Source organism: Pocillopora damicornis, chromosome 9 (assembly GCF_964200805.1).
Source record: "Pocillopora damicornis chromosome 9, jaPocDami1.2, whole genome shotgun sequence".
Taxonomy (NCBI): Eukaryota; Metazoa; Cnidaria; class Anthozoa; order Scleractinia; family Pocilloporidae; genus Pocillopora; species Pocillopora damicornis.
This window is the reverse complement of record NC_142678.1, coordinates 19,441,514-19,458,533: the sequence shown is the minus strand read 5'-3', so window position 1 is coordinate 19,458,533 and position 17,020 is coordinate 19,441,514. Positions and strand designations below refer to the sequence as shown.

The 17,020-nt window shown below is 38.2% G+C and overlaps 1 protein-coding gene across 7 annotated transcripts in view; it reads right to left on the bottom strand.

Moving 5' to 3' along the window:
* LOC113672318 (unconventional myosin-Ia) overlaps window positions 1-17,020 on the bottom strand; it is a 29,933-nt gene that overhangs the window by 2,605 nt on the left and 10,308 nt on the right. For 2 of the 7 annotated variants that reach the window (XM_089183235.1, XM_089183237.1), the window contains exons 14-36: window positions 16,823-16,909; window positions 16,370-16,435; window positions 15,561-15,665; window positions 15,306-15,368; window positions 14,455-14,508; window positions 11,889-12,029; window positions 11,308-11,422; window positions 10,531-10,586; window positions 9,598-9,663; window positions 9,248-9,315; window positions 8,789-8,860; window positions 8,002-8,077; window positions 7,609-7,677; window positions 7,180-7,272; window positions 6,089-6,145; window positions 5,538-5,606; window positions 3,949-4,035; window positions 2,863-2,949; window positions 2,503-2,589; window positions 2,279-2,365; window positions 749-823; window positions 504-635; window positions 210-316 (exon numbers count right to left, since the gene is read on the bottom strand). In XM_089183235.1, coding sequence (XP_089039361.1) covers window positions 210-316; window positions 504-635; window positions 749-823; window positions 2,279-2,365; window positions 2,503-2,589; window positions 2,863-2,949; window positions 3,949-4,035; window positions 5,538-5,606; window positions 6,089-6,145; window positions 7,180-7,272; window positions 7,609-7,677; window positions 8,002-8,077; window positions 8,789-8,860; window positions 9,248-9,315; window positions 9,598-9,663; window positions 10,531-10,586; window positions 11,308-11,422; window positions 11,889-12,029; window positions 14,455-14,508; window positions 15,306-15,368; window positions 15,561-15,665; window positions 16,370-16,435; window positions 16,823-16,909 — 1,919 coding nt within the window. The remainder of the gene's footprint in view (window positions 1-209; window positions 317-503; window positions 636-748; window positions 824-2,278; window positions 2,366-2,502; window positions 2,590-2,862; window positions 2,950-3,948; window positions 4,036-5,537; window positions 5,607-6,088; window positions 6,146-7,179; window positions 7,273-7,608; window positions 7,678-8,001; window positions 8,078-8,788; window positions 8,861-9,247; window positions 9,316-9,597; window positions 9,664-10,530; window positions 10,587-11,307; window positions 11,423-11,888; window positions 12,030-14,454; window positions 14,509-15,305; window positions 15,369-15,560; window positions 15,666-16,369; window positions 16,436-16,822; window positions 16,910-17,020) is intronic. The other 5 variants (XM_089183241.1, XM_089183243.1, XM_089183236.1 and 2 more) reach the window with 4 other exon arrangements.

The following is a 17,020-nucleotide window of genomic DNA, read 5'->3' as shown; positions in this document are numbered from 1 at the left end:
AAAAAAAAAACGGTTTTTATCTTCCTTAAAGTTTGAGTGGTATGTTTTGGGAATACTTGGCTCCTGTGTTCATAAAATGGGAGGAAAATTGCAAGATCCACAGGGACAGGACTTAACATCCACATCACAAAAATAAAGAGAGACGGAATTTAACAAAGTCATGAAAGACGAGAAACATATTGATTGTAACAAAAAGTTATCAAACTTACGTGGAAGGATACAAAGATTTTTTGTCTTTGAACACCTCGCTGGCTTGGAGTTTTTCTTTTAGAATCGCTCTCTTTTCGGGAGGACATCTGTCTCTGAATTTCTTACACTGAGGAGGAAAAGAGCCAAATCTGAGCGAGTTTACAAACTATTTCATAGTCTTCCTGCCTTCTTGGGCAACAAATATAAGGAAAAAAAAGTCTGGCATTAATAGAAACAATAGCCTATGCGTAATATTTAGTATTTTCGTTTGATCGTTTGTTTTCGTTCTCTAATGTTTTATGACGACAACTTACTCTCCAAGAGTGGTACAAGCCTTTAAGAAGATTGTTTGTCTTCCTAAACATTGGTGAAGATGAAGGCCAATACGTATCCACAGGTGACAAAGACGGTAGGTTGTTCTTTAGCGTGCTCAAATATCTGTAACGCTGTAATGAATCAGAGTTTACGAATCATATTGTTTGTGACGTGCAAGTTGTAACGAGACTGATGACACATAATTCACAACTGAGGACTGAAGTTTGTTTAAGAAACTACATACAAAGTACAGGCGAAGAAATTTCATGATCTTTGGAGCTGCATTCTTTCTGAACTTGGGATGATACTCACGACGAACCTAGACAACGTAACGAAAAAAAAAATATATTTTTTAATTTCTTGATGTATGCGACCACTCCATGTTTTGTTTATTTTTGTTTTTAATATGGCAATGTACATTTAATCTCAGTTTTCAAAATTACGTTAGTTTTAAGTTAGTTATAAGTCTAATTATTATTCTGCTTAGAAATCTAAGGAATGGTTAGAAAAATCTTTGTCAGATCGCTGGTCGAACCAAAGCTGTCACAACAGCCAATCAAAAAAGCAAGTCTAATGTCCACATGCACTAGAACGCATAAGTAACTAGGTCGCGGGGGTAAGTCTCTAAAGAGGCTGTGGAGCTGCGTCGGTGGGAGAGTATAACAAGGTAATTTAGTATTATCGACTGGAGTTGATAAGGTGAATTGGCCACCGTAAAGAGTTTCAGAGCTGACGTTTCGAGCGTTACCCCTTCGTCAGAGCGAATGACGAAGGGGTAACGCTCGAAACGTCAGCTCTGAAACTCTTTACGGTGACCAATTTACGTTATCATCTCACTTGATAATACTAAATTACTTAACTATGTAATAACCAAGTCTGCATTTTTTTAGTTAAAAAGGCGTCGCGAATTTTCCAGACTGATCACAAGCCTTCATAACATCTTCTCAAGCTAGGATAACTTTTGACTTCCTGTAGGAAATTACTCTGAAATCTTTGTAAGTCTGATGCAACACGTATACTTTAGCGGTGCACGAGGGTTTAAAGCTAGCGGTACTAACAGTTTTTAGTTACCATTTAGACTTCATTAAGATGAAATGATATCAACAACTGGATCTCAAAGAGAGCTGAACGATATGTTTTTCGTCGCACCAAAGCAAAGCTAGAAAGCGTTACGACGCAGCAACACGCAAACCACTCTACCAACGACAAAGGTAAAAAAAAAAAAAAATTTTTCGGGGTGCAACGTAACCCTTTTATTTTTTCAAGTGACTGCTGTCCCGGCTGTCTTATCGGAAAAATACATGTCTTCGGGGCTCGTGTTCTTTACGCAAAATTCAGTTATTTCACAAAGTTGTCGAGCAGAATACGGCACGACCTGTAGAAAGTTATTCAATTCACGACAAGTTTTAAGCCGATCAAAGCGCGCGTGGTTTCTTGGCCGGTAATGCAGGCGTATCATAAAGAAGAACACCTCAGTTTGAAAGCTTGCGACTGTTCACTGATCCGCAATGTTTGATTGAAGGTTGAAGCGGACAGAGAAGGGAGTAGGCGAGTCCCTCCTTTTCCTCCTACTTCCTATTATCTTTCCTCCACCCCTTTTGCGAAAAAAAATTATATCTTTTGTTTACTCCCCAGCCTTTCCTGGCATTAAAAACGTTTCAGTTGCCGAGCTCTTCACCTACAATAATTTGCGCCAAAAATTTACCTACACTGCAGGCTAATAGTGTCTTAGATAACAACTTAACCAGGAAAAGATATTTCACTCTTAATTCACCTTCCAGCCTGTAAAATAGGCTGCGATTATAGTCGCCGCCTGTTTGCGTATCTTTTCAATGACCATGCATCTGTAAAGTTTGCGGGCCTAGTGAAATTGAATGGAATGAATGCGAAAGGAAATCAAATTGACAAAACAATAGTGATTGGAAGTGCGACAAAATGACAGTGACTTAAGATGCGATTGTCTGAAAGAGTCCAAATAAAAGTTCACTCTTCATTCACCTTCCAGCCTGTAAAGTACGCCGCTATTATAATAGCGGCCTGGAAGCGTATCTTTTCAAGGACCATGCTTCTGTAAAGTTTGCGGGCCTGGTGGAATTGAATGGAATGAATGCGAAAGGCAATCCAATTGACAAAACAATAGTGATTTGAAGTGCGACAAAATAAGTGACTTAAGTGCGATTGTCTAAATGAGTTCAAACAAAATTTCAACCTTTCCCGGCTTTGAAAACCCAAACTATCCGGCGCTAGACCTATCACTTACAATCCCGAGTGCCAAAAATTCGCCTGCACTGGCAGACTAAAGGTGCATGCCTTACTTAACAACTTAACCTGGAAAAAAAGATACCACTCTTAATTCACCTTCCAGCCTGTAAAATAGGCTGCGATTATAGTCGCAGCCTGGTTGCGCTTCTTTTCAAGAACCATGGATCTGTAAAGTTTGCGGGCCTGGTGAAATTGAATGGAATGAATTCATTATGTTGTCCGTTGTGCTCGCTCGTTCCGACAGTCAATTAATGATTAATTATTTAAAAGTCGTAATGAAGTTAGATGTTCAGAAGTTAGCCGATGAAGTATCACCTTTTTCCTATCTACATCATTGGTTAACGCTGCTAGATTCCTCTCATTAACTATATTTACACTAAGTCAATTAGTCCATTAGTGCCATTAAGTATTTGGGTGAACTAAATTTAACATAACTAACATAGTTGGTTTTTTTTCTTCCCTCACCTTTTTCTTATATTTACCATCTATTTTACAATAACAGAATAGCAGGTTATTTTGATGTGACACGCACGTTATTAATTATACTCAAGTATCAATATTCAATATAAATTTGAACTACAAGTATCCATGTTACTTGATAATGGAGACAAAGGAGGCATCGTGGTGTCGCAGTTCTTTTATCGTTAATTTTGGCAGTGCTAAATGGACTCTTGTTAGGAATTCTAAGCTTTGTTTTCGGAGATCCTCCAAGTATCTTCTTTAAATGGGAAAATTAATTGAAAGGATGAAGTTAGAAGATTATTTTGGGTGTGACTAGAAACGGATCATTCAATAAAACACCGACGTATAAACAGTGTCAATTTTGGAGACGGATTTTGGTGAGTCGGTGAAGCTGTCAAAAAACTGCGCAAGGTGAATGAAAGAGGTTTATTAAAGCCAAACTGCTAGTCCTGGTCCCGGATATGTGTTAGGAGATTTTCTGTTTTATGTGTGTGTTGTTGTTGTTTTTACCGGTGAACTCTTTTGGATAATTCCAAGACATGATTAGTAATTCATACTTTTGGCCGCGTACCCTGAATTTCGATGAGGAGTTACATCAAGACAGCGCCCTCTAGTTTATAAATAGTTTAATCTCCTCAGGTGTATGCTGGTTAATGTATTGATAATGTTAGAATAAGTTAGGTGTTTATCTCTCCTGAGATTTACAGAATAAACGCTGACCTGCCATCCGTAGAAGTAGGTACGAATTATACCAGAAGCCCAGATACATTTCTTCTCGTACAACATGGCTTTGTAGAGCTTCCGCGCCTGAGACGTAAAACGACTGGTTACTGCTTATAAACTGCTGTTCGGATCGACTTAATAGGATAATATGGGAAAACGAGATATTGAGAATAAAAAAAATGCCAACGCACAAAACCACAATGGATTAATGAAGGGTAAAATTTTCTTAACTTCCACAGATATCAACTTAAAAAGCCTAAGGAGGGCTTTTTCAAAGTTGGTAATCCATAAAACTGATAAAATTCCATTACTTTCCATGATCTTATCCACGATTATTTTGATAAGCTCATTAAGAAATAAATGATCAAATAATAGTGAAAAAGAGGCACTCAAAGGTATTGAATGCTTCGTTGTTCACAGAAAAATCGTATCCTCCCATTTTGCGTGAAAACGACAAGAGTTTGTCCACTACAGAGCTGATGGCTAAATGAAGAGCAGAAACAATTGGAAAAGACGAGTGTTATTTATGACAAAATCAAACCAAACTGTAAGTTGCTCGCTGTGAAAGTGGTAAGGATTATGTCGAAAGCGTGACATATTAGTAGAGCGGCATTGATATATGTATGTTACACAACAATGCGTTTCCTCGACAAGGCGCAAATGAACAAGAGAGAGACTAATTCGCCACAGGAGTCCAGAAAGCATGTTTCTCGATTGTCTATTGCAGGTAGAATTCCCACGGCCTCCAAGAGGCAAGATCTTCTCTTAGGCAAAGCAATCATATTAGCTAGTAATCTGTCGCTACCTTCTTTACAAGATTTAGTTTATAGGAGTTATTTTACAAGAGATAGTTTGCAAGAGTTAGTTTATAATGCTTTTTAAATTAAAGTCAAGACATTGTTACGGTATTACTATGAGAGTTCCACAAAGATTTTCGAAAGTTGGGTTCAGAGTTCAGCGCGGCACACATATTCTATTGCGATTATTACATTATTACACTGTTATTGCGAATATCATTATTAACGGAAAGAAGAGTAAAAACGATATTAGCCACTTGTTGCCTGTCATAGCCAACATCGCACAGAGAATCCACACAAGCGTAACAAGCGTTTTAACTTAGACATGATGATCACATGTATGTGCAATGATCTGAAGCACGTTTCTGTGCCAAGGGTTTTTCGTGATATCAGTAGGAGAGAGACGAAGGAGAAGAGAAACAGAGTTTAGCCATTCTTGCCTGTAGCAGCCCAGAATCGAACTACAAGGTAGTATAAGATGAGGATCTTGTAATGAAACTATGCTGACGATAACGTCCACTCAAACACGACAAACGATGTTTGGTTCCAAAGAGCGACTATTCAAAGTGAAATGTCTCATGTTTTTTTGGAGTTCAGCTTTTTTCCTTCTCTTTACCTTTTCTTCGAGTCCAAAGTTTCAATTTGATTCATTTCAAATATTATTTGTCTGCTACGATCTGCTGTACAGATAGATCATCATTAATTTTTTCAGAAATACTTGCGCCTTGAGGAAGAAAGAGGCTTCCCGACTTGTTCGTCAGATATCATTTTCAAAATTGAAAGACATACCTTCCAGCCGCGAACAAAACGAGCGACGGTAATAGCAGCGCTTCTCTTTCTGAGATAAGTCCGATGATCCTGCGGAAGTGAACAGAGAGTGAATGATCAAACTGCAGTAATATTTCGAAAATTATTGAGTTTTCTGCAAAGCTCTGAGAAACACTAACTACTCTTTGAAATTTAGCGAGGGAAAAATGCGGAAAAGCTGAGAAAATGTACGCGTTGAAGGCGTTAATTTTTACCTTTGAACTCCCAAGGTCTAAAAAAAAGGCTAATTTTCATTACAGATTATTATAAATTTCTCTTTAAGCTGGGAATTTGGTGTTTTATTCAAACTACATTCAGTGGCTTATGATTTTTATGATTCTAATCATTCGTTTAGCTCATCAAAAAGAGGTCTCCGTAGCACACTCGGTAAAGAATCGGACCGGAATTCTGAGGTTCGAATTGTGACACATGACTCAAAATTCTTCGTTGTTTCAAGCTAGTGACAAATGTTTAACATCTTTCCAAACAAAATACAACTGTTTCTGCAACATCTCTCAGATCCTATTACTTACCCTGAAGCCACGATAATACTTAGCGATGATAATTTCACTCTCTCTCATCTTAAGATACTGTGGATTGATTGAAATAAATTAACTCAGTTTCGCCTCATCCCAGAGTTTACTATAGCAACCAAAGAAGTTAAATCCACGAAAATATGCGCGCGTTTCTAAATTTTTAACTGCAAATTAAAAGCAGTCTATTTAGCAGTCTTACAGAGTTACTGTTTCTACTGAGAAAATGTTATTTCCAACACTAATGATGAGTCACTTCTTTTACAATTTCATTTGCCACTTTTGACAGAAGAATTATTACTGTGGATTAAGTTCGGTCTGCAAACTAAGACTTGCACTTAGAAATTGATTCAGTTTGATCCATGTTATATAAATCCAAATTCTGCCGAAATAATTGCATCATCAAAACCTACAATGCAACTCTTAAGCCATTTAAATGCTTTCAAATACAGTTTTAAAAGAAAGTGACACAAGAGGAGGACTTTTCTGTAGAGTAATTCTAGAAGTCCCTTCAGTCTATGATAAGACCTTAAACTCAGCTCCATTTCCGCCACTTCATCGAGCAAGCTCGATAGATGTTTCCGGGAAGGCTACACGTTCCTTCCCCGAACAACAATTATTTGTCGAACCTAGATCTTGACTCGCGAAAAATACTGAAGCATTTGGGATTATTCTCCCTTTTTCTCTTTGAGAGAGAACATCGTTATAACATATTAATACAACTGAAAGACAATTTTTTAGGCTCCCAAACGGCTTCTCTCCGTAACGTAAATTCCCGTAATTCCAAACGACACGAGGTTTTTCGATTTGACTGTTTCACTCGCTGGAGTCTGAAATAAATACACGTTATAAATTATCTGGGATACGACGCACGTTCTCAATGGTCGATAGGTGTGTTTAGATCGGAGTACGTGAATTTGGTTGAGTTATTTATATAAGCTAAAGGGGTCTTTTGCTGTGATTGCATCGCCTCACTCAACCGCTGAGGGGATTGGAAGAGTTGTTAGAATTTTGCAAACCATCGACTGCCCTTCAGGTTTACATATCTGCCTTTAATCTTACCGCCCCATTTGTGTTTAAACAGTGCTTACTTTGGTTCTCTGACTCCAGCCTCTGAAAACCTTCTGAATGATGACAGCTAGAAAATGCATTCCTAGAAGACGTCTCTCCTCCAGATCAAATAACTGCGGAAATCAAAAAGCAAAGGCTGTGATCACCTTAAACAAAGTCACACTTTGAACAAATATTCGAGAAATATTTTGCCTGTAACCATTACGCAAATTCTTCTCCCACAGGCGAGGTAAATTACGCTTTTTGTAATATACCATGGTCTTTAATACTACGCAAGAAGCCTTCCTAAGAAGTCTACTTTAGCCAAACTTTTAGTCAAACGAAGCTCAGCAGAACATTATAAGGTTTCACAACTACAAATTCACTATTTCGAAAAAAAAAAAAAAGGAAAACCGGAAAAAAGGACACAATCTTAAATATCGAGTCATTCTCCTATTATCATATCTTACCGTTCGTGGATTTCTAAAAAAGATCTTTGTTCTTCCATAAGCATACGCTGTTGGTTTGATATTCAAACTCTGAAAGAAAAGATTATCATCAACGTACTTTTCAGACCGTTCTTCGATAATGGCACATCTCCGTGCAAATTGGGCAACCCTCTCGCTTCAAAATGCACAATAGTTCTTTCCTAGCACCGGCAAAAACATGACTGAGCGTTCATAAAAGTTGATCAATGAAAAAGCGGTGCCCGAGTGAAAAAGTAAGCGTACAAAAACGGAGGGGCCGGGTGGGGGGAAGGGATCCAAAGTCGTTTCCCTAAACAACCGTCGTGTTTCGCCCGTCCGCTCTTTTGCCATTCTTTAAAGACCAAGACCCTGGATCAGCTTTTCTATAGAGAGTACCTTAAGTAGTTCCTTAAGGCCTTCTTTCGGCATGCCCACCCAGTTGGGCCAGGTTTTTTTACAGAGCATCTTGTACCTGAATAAGAAAATGTTTAGTTAGCAAGAGCTTTGCTGCAATTTTCAGTTGTGTTTAAGTTGATCCTAGGTGGCAGTAGCTTTCTCCACCACACTCTTCAATTGGCTGGAACACTCGTGAAACCCTCTCAGCCAATCGGAGGCAAAACTTAAACTATTCGTGACTTGGTCCCTCACGTTTTTCCGCGTTTGGCGCCGGTACAAATACTCACTTTGTGCTTCTATTGGCTTCTTTTGAACAACACTCTTCGATTGGCTGGAACACTCGTGAAACCCTCTCAGCCAATCGGAGGCAAAACTTTAACTATTTGTGACTTGGTCCCTCACGTTTTCCCGCTCTTGGCGCCGGTTACAAATACTCACTTTCGGCTTCCATTGGCTCCTTTTGAAATTTTCTTCTTTACCGATTGGCCACAGTGATGACACTGGTTTTGGTTTTAAAAAACTCATACGAAAAGCGCTCTAAAATTTCCGAAGGATCTACAGACTGAAATGCCCGGACGATGAGCTGGCACTCCTCACAACGCTGCAAGTTCACGCTCAAAGCACACGCAAGAACGCCTCAAACGAAGAACGCATGAAATTCCAAGGCATGCGCGTATGCAAAAACCGATGACTACTAGAGAACGCTGATGCTCTTTGTTGTTAACCTCGTTAAACTGCATTCAACTGCATATAAAAAACATGTCAGAGAAAAGAAAGTGTTTCTTACCTCTCAAGTGCAATGTCATATTCTTGTCTAAATGCAAATCCTGCTCTTCGAACGCGAATGTTCTCCATCAACCTGATTAAAAGATTCAACAAGGAAGATTACTTCTCACAGCAAAACAAAGTCAGTGGGTTTACATATCCTTACGAAGTTCAAAATTACCCGTAAATAAAAAGTAACAATGAAATGATAGTTTGTAAGTGCATGCAAACAACAACAACAACAAAAACGTGAATAAATAAAAGAAAAGAAACAAGGACAGCATTTATACACACTGCAAATAGCAAAATTTAAACTTAACACTGAGACCAGTAAGATACACCAACAAAAACGGATCGCCGTTAAGTTTGTCGTAAGCATAGACTGGGCCTACTACTTAAGGCTTCTTTTCCATGTTACTCGATCCTCTATGCATTCCCCTGAAAGTTATACAAGATATGTAAGGTGAATAAATTGCCTCACCCAAGATATCGTATCTGGTGTCTGACTAGTTTGTCATCGAACAGCCCTGCAACTTTTCTGTCGTTTGGCTGGAAAGGAAAAGAAGGAAAGCTCTTTAACGTGAAAACGATCGAGCGTATTGTACGCGTATTGTAAGCGTATTTTTTTTAAAATGTAATTTAAATCGTAGAAACAACGATTATCTTACGTTCCCTATTTCATCTGTCCGTTTGCACATAAAATAAGTGTGACAGTCTTAAAGAGTCTTAATCTGAAGCTAAACTTTGGTGACATAGAATTAGTAAGTAGCGATATTTGATGGCTACTAATTGCAAATCCTTTGCGATGAAAATTTTAATAAAGTAAAGTACCTTGATACATCTGATGTAATGAGGATTCTTGCTTTTAAGATTTGTCATCAACTCAGAGACTGAAACCTGTCAGAAAGAAGAGAGGTTCCATTTAGCTAGAAAACTCTGTTTTCCTCTGAGAGGTAATAACCACAAAGTCTTTAATATTAAAGCCAGGGTACCCAAGGTACAAAAACTTAGAGGCTTGACTGTTTCTGATAATATACATGTAGAAACAGTAACAACTACCTTGTGGTCGAACAACAAAGCAAAGAGTAATAATTTTATAGTTAATACAGTCAAACCTTTATTAAGAGGCACCATATTAATTAAGCGGCCACCCAGTACTGAGCGGTCAGTTGTGAAAGTCCCGAATTTCTTTCCCTTTAATCACTGTAATTTCCCCCTCTATTAAGCAGTCACTTCTATTTAGCGGCGGCGGTCACCCTTTGCTAAGTCCCAACGGCCTGCTTTTATTATTTTCTACCTGTATCGAACGGTAACTGAAAGCGGAAGCATTTAAGTATAACGGATAGTCTTTCAAGTTATTTGGAATCCATGTTTCTCTCCTAAAGTCAAAGTAAGTGGTATCTTTGAGCGAGATCCTGTACATTAAGTGGTCAATAAAGCTTAGGGTACTAAGAAACAGTCCCTGTGCCATCAAGCCAATTATCTCACATTCAAAGGGATTATTTCAATTATTTCAATTTCCCTTTTCAATTAAGTGTCGTAAACCAATGTAACCACAACGGCTGATTTTAATAGAGGGAAAAAATCACAAAAGCGGGAAAGCGCAAATGAAACGAGTCGTAATTACAACGAGCCGTGAAGCAAATTAACGAGTCCATGATGCCTTTCGACACTCAATTGAAAATTGTTCTAGACTTCCTCAACAATAACTCCACATTCACGTGGTAATCACTTTGCTTAAGGTTAGGTTTAGATACAGTTTACCTTAAACTGAGTTCCTGTGGTTGGTGGTCTTTTTTTGGTTGCCTTGGTTGGACAACCTAGAGACAGACGAGCATTACATCAGCGTAAACGGAAAACGATCTTGGTTATTAAATAAATGGGGTGAGTTTCTAAAGTAACTGCGGTGCTGCGTCCAATAGGAGTATTACAATATAGTTTGGTATTTATCAACTGAGTTGATGATGTAAACTGGCCAACGTAAGGAGCTTCTAAGACCGTTGTCCCCTCGTTATTCGCTCTTGATAACATCATATAATCTTGGTCATTGTTTACGACAAGAGCTTGAGGGAGGAATCACAAAGGCAGGTTCACATTACATTTTTGAGCAAAACGTGTATATCCAAAGTTGTATTTGTTCTGTTTCAGCATTTATTGAACTTGATTTTCACAGTACTTAAGTATTTTCCTTCCCAAGGGTAAATCGTGGCTCCGCCTCGCAACACAGTTTCGACGTTCACCTTCAAACAAATAACCAACGGACGAAAACGATCTAATGATTTTGATAAATGCAGAGCAAAATTATGGAAATGTATTCGTCGCGTTAAATAAAAGTATTGTCTGATCACGAAGAGGCGAATGAACGCCTGCCAAAAGCTGTGACAGTGAAGGGTTGCGCAAAGAACACAACAGCAATCAACAAATTGTTTGCCATTTCAACTGTGGATCACATATACTACATAACATTTATCAATGTTTCCTTTTCTTTTTCTTTTTGTAAGGCCCTGTGCTAGCCACAGTTTCCCGTGTTTAATAACTCACCGTCCGGAAAAAGCGTTTTGGCCAACGGATGACCACAAGCATAAAGGCACTGGGAGAGATCTCTATATAACAGATCATTGTTTTTGTCCAGAAAACCACTAACGCTATAAGTTACCTGGTAGAAGAGAAAAAAAATTGAGTACCATGGAAATCACACTTCACGTAACCAAGGCTTCAGACCTTCCTGTTCCTTGTCCCATGAGAAAAACTTTTACTTTTCCATGATATGTTGTCCAATTGAATAATTCCTCCCTATCGACCTGTTATCGACTGCTTATTGCCTGTATCATTGCGGTGGGCTTCATTATGGTTCAGCATGAAAACCTTACCTCCCCTCACACTAAAATTCAAAGCTCCGTTACCCAAAAGGCACACTATTAATGCGACCCTTGCAGCATTGGGAAAAAAGTTTGGAAAGCAATTCCAAGCTAAAACAGAGCGTAGTACCGGTAGGGCTCCAGGTTCAATTTTCAAAAATTCCCCTTTTGGCGACCTTCAAATGTAATATGAGCGCTCGAGAATTTCCACATTTATTATAAAATCATGAATAGAAGCTTGAAGGCTTTCGGTTAACTACTTACGCTCCCAGCGTAGTGTCTGAGCCTGAAACAGTCGTGTGGCAAAGTCATATCAGATAGGAATTTCTTGCTTCCTCTGCTCTCGTAGTGCGGATGCTTGCAGCAATGCGTGTTAAGCTTAGCAATGAGCGTCGTACCGCTGACCTAGAGAAATTCATGGACGACAACTTTGACATTACCAGCAGAGCATTAGTTACATGCACTTACACCTTGAATGATTTATTCACTCACCCAAGTGAGTGCAATTAGGTTTGATAACCAAGTCGACTAAACAGTGATTTAAATACTCTAACATTGGTATTCATGATATTCTATATCGATATCAAGCTAACTCTCTTACTCCCATGAGTGACGAAGACAGAATTTCTCCTTACAATAGTATAGTATAAGTATAATCTTTATTTAAGCACGAAACAATTCATCAGCAATTACATTAACTAAAACTATTTAAAAATTAAAACACTAACTAATATTTAAAAGCTGTTTTCCGTGAATGCCGTGCGTTATAGAGTGGCATTGATCTTGCGTTTAAATAACCCCAGAGACTCTGTGTTCCTTATATCACATGGAAGACTATTCCATAATGTGGCTCCACTATAGCTAAAGCTTTTTCGATAATAGTTAGTGCGAGGTAGAGGAACATTGAGTTTATTTTCAGAGTCCCTGAGGTCATAAGCAGAGTTACGCCATTTAAACTTAGAATTAAGATATTCAGGAGCTAGCCCGTGCAGACATTTGAAAACCATGGTAACTCTATGAATTTCCTGCTGGCTTGTCAGATTTTTCCAACTTAAAAATTCAAGTAGCTTAGTTGCATCGGCATCATAGCTGGAAAATGTCAAAACACGGGCTGCTCTAATCTGTAATTTCTGCAGCTTATCTCGTAGCGTTATCCCACAGCTACCCCAGACAATGTCACAGTAATCAAAGTGAGGTTTTACTAAAGCTTGGTAAAGCAGATGTAAGGTCGATGCTGGGATCAGATACCTGACTCGCTTTAGGCACCCGATACCAGAGGCAATCTTTTTTGTTAATTTTTCGATGTGACTATGCCAATCGAGCCTATCGTCTATAATCACACCAAGCGATTTTGTAGAAGTAACCCGGCTCACCTGAGTGCTGTTCATTCTAATTGTTGGTGAAGCTGTGAGAGTACCCAGTCTCTGCCTTGACCCTATTAGCATGAATTCGGTTTTTGTCATATTCAGTGTGAGTTTATTCGCTTGTAGCCAGTTGAAAACGTTTGTTAAGTCCTCATTCAGACAAAGCTGTATACTCTCAAGATCACCGCCCGCATATGTAAGGTGTGTGTCGTCAGCATACATCCTCGGCTCACAATTTGATAAACAATTTGGAAGATCGTTGATATATAATAAAAACAATAGTGGACCGAGGATGGTCCCCTGGGGGACGCCGCAAGTTAATGAGCAGCTGCTGGACAGCGACCCGTTCACAGAACATTTCTGTGTGCGGTTTTCCAAGTATGACTGAAACCATTTGAAAGATTTGCCATGTATGCAATACCAATACAATATCAGATAGACATGTGTTGAGATTAAAGAAAAATTTAAATGAGGGGGTCATTATATACTATACTATATATCACTATATATCATATCATTCTCCGCACTTTTTTCCTTATATTTCCTCTGGTACTGACAAGGGGAATTTGTTTGACAATCAGGAGCTTTCTAAATTATAATCATATCCGTTATTCTCTTACCCTTCATATTTAATTCAAGGGTAAGACTGTAAGAAGAAATTAGTAGCTCATTTTAACTCTAAACCCTTTCGCTCTCAATATCTTCTTAGTAATTCTCCTTACTGTCTGCCATACAATTCTTATGATTCTAGTTCAGAGAGAATTTGGTATTGGATCAAGTAATGACCCCCTCATTTAAATTTTTCTTTAATCTCAACACATGTCTATCTGATATTGTATTGATATTGTAAGGAGAAATTCTGTCTTGGTCACTCATGGGAGTAAGAGAGTTAGCTTGATATCGATATAGAGATATCGGAAAAACATTAAATTTATAATGGTTTCTCGCCAGTGCAATAGCGTTAGTAAGAAAATAACATATAGATTTAGGCAAGCCTAAAAGCGGAGCTCGCATTTTTTTTTTTTTTCCCGCACGTCTCTTCAACAAAACTAAAGCCCCTACTCTGGATAAAGTGCGTGGTAATATTAATGGATTTTCATTCGCAACTTCTCCGTGTCCGTGTAGAGGACTGATTATAAGATAGTGCCCGTGGTACAGTTGGCCGCGCATGCTAAAAGTAGCACCTTGTACGGTCGGTCGTACGGTCGTACATCCAAATTTTTTCGGCTTGATGGGTTACTACTATTTTGTATAATTATGGAGCTACGCTCTGCGAGCTCCGCTATGACTCCATACTTCAACATCAGTCTCTTGGGACGTACTGTGGTTCCTTCATTGGAGTACACAGTGTCTCACATTTAATTCATCGCAGTACCTACTGAACTTGCAAACTACCATATTCCGATATCCAACATGAAAATCAAATTGTAAGTAGAAAAAGTAGAGGTTAGAAAGACCGTACTCACCTCTCCTGGTCTTAAACACTCCTCATCAAGAAGTGGTATGATTCCCACATGGGTCTGAGACGAAACGATAGAAACGTAATTTGCATGAAACATTATTCCTTGTACATTAAATGAAATCAGTTAAGTCCATTGCCGGTCTAGGTCGGTCCGTATGGGCAAAAAATGTGCCATTACGGACCTCCCGCCGATGAATAACATATATTTCATGAGGTGTGATTGTCCAAGAATGGAACTGATGTCCACACTGCTAGTTACGAAAGTCCTTTTCAGGACTACACTCACCTAAACGGTCACACTGGATGATCGATTCTTCGTTATCATAACAACGAAACCAACATAGAGGCATTTTTTAAAAGTATGATACAACTAAGAAGTTGTTAAATGTGTGTAAAATGTGTTGTCACAGGATTATACGAGTGCAACAGGAATCATGACCAGTGATAAAAAAAAGCACAGAAGTACCGCGCTGTAAATGAAGTACTCCAATTCACAAAGTAAAAGTGAATCAGTGAAAGGTGGAAAAACTAACGATGCCATCCCGATAAACAAATGCATAAACAATACAATGTGGAACAGTAAAATTCCTCTACAACAAATAACAAGAGAAAGCAATGTATGTACATGTAGCGTTAACAACCCAAGACACGAACGAGTTCCTTCGCTGCATGAGACTGTCTATTTTTTTTTTTAAGTAGCTAAGCCGTCAAACAGTGACTAGAGGTGCAACGGACCGGTGTCAGAAGTATACAATGTAATCAACCTCTATGCTTCTGGCTGTATGTAATGTAAGGGACACGGGTGGATACGTGATGTAAGAAACCCTAGAGATGACCCACCACTCGTACACTCACCTTTTCAATCAAATCGCAGATGATTGCATTGTTGAAGTACTCTATTGATTCCCACTCAATGCCCTGCAAAATGACAATTTAATTGACAACTTTACGATAATTAAACTATACATAGCAACCCACAGAGGTTACATAATTCTAGATAAAGACATTTTCATTCCGAATTTTCACAAATGCAAATTTTGAAAATGGAAATTTTGTGATGCCTTTGGAGACTAAATGACTTCTAGAGTGGTATTAGCTACACATTCCTACCTCTCTGATATATTCCTCTTGTTCAGACTTAAGTGTCAGCTCAATAAAGATCTGTTGCAGCTTCTCATTGCAGTAATTGATGATAAACTGTTCAAAACCGTTATTCTGGAAAATTCAAAGTACTCAATTACTTTGCTGGACCACTTATGGATAAGTGTTGAAAATGATTTAAATTACCACACTTCAACCCTATACACCCTAACATCAGTATGCACATTCTCCTCACTGTTCTCTGTACATTTTCAAAGATGCTGATAAGGAGAATTTGTTTAATGATCAAGAGCTTACTTAGTTGATGATCATTTCCTGTTTTCTCATGACCTTACTGTGTGATTCAGGGGTGACATTGTAAGGAGAAATTAGATGCCAATCACTATTAGGGGTTAAAGGTTTCACACTTTAAAAAGCAACTGAACACAAAATTATTGTGTTTAAAACATGTAAGAATATTTGTATACTAAGTAGTTTCCAATACTTTTGTAGCTTGCCATGGAAACAAATATCTGACATAAATTCCACATAACACTACAAAGTACAGTATTTGCAAATTCTGTTTGGTGGGGTGATAAGAGTCTAGCTAGGGTAACAAACAAAGGCTTAATAGAGACAAGTAGGGAGACCTGTTAGGGAGAGGGAGCTTTTTAGAGTGTGTTTGTGGTATAATCCACATAAAATAACGTGCTAAGTGATTTACTTGTCAATATACAATGTATCAAATATAGAAACAAGAAAATTGAAGTCATCCTTAACTCAATAGGTTCTCTTATTCTAAAAACATGCATTCTTTAACTACACAAAAGAGTAGGTACCTTAAATATTTCAAAGCCATAAATATCCAATACACCAATCACCTTCCTTTTACCCTTCTTTTTAACCTGAGGAAACAATAAAACAAAAACCTTTGCTAAAGAGAAACACCATAATTATCATAAGCAGTATTACATTACAGTAAATAACAAAATTGAAGCTGAAAATGTATTCCATTTCAAAATTACGTCTTTTCTTGATGATGAAGAGTGTATTTTCCCTTTGAATTAACCCTTTAACTCCTGTGAGTGACCAAGACAGAATTTCTCCTTACAATATTGACACAATATCAACCAGATAAATGATAAGAATAAAGAATAATATCAATTTGGGGATAATTTGTTCATCTAATACTAAATTCTCTGCACTAACGTTATGAAAATGGTATGGTCGACAGTAAGGAGAGTTATAAATTTGATCTGGGAGATAAAGGGTTAAGAATCAATTACCGTTACCTTTATGCTCTCATTGATCCGCTGAATCATCCAAGAGAACATCCTCCGATAGATAGCTTTGGAGAGAGCATCCTTGGCATAGTAAGCCTAACAGAAGATAGGATTAATAACAACAACGGCAATTTTGCAAGTTACCCTCATATATATACTAGACCTCACATTAACCCAGCTTGAGGTCTGTATTGTAAGTTACAAGAC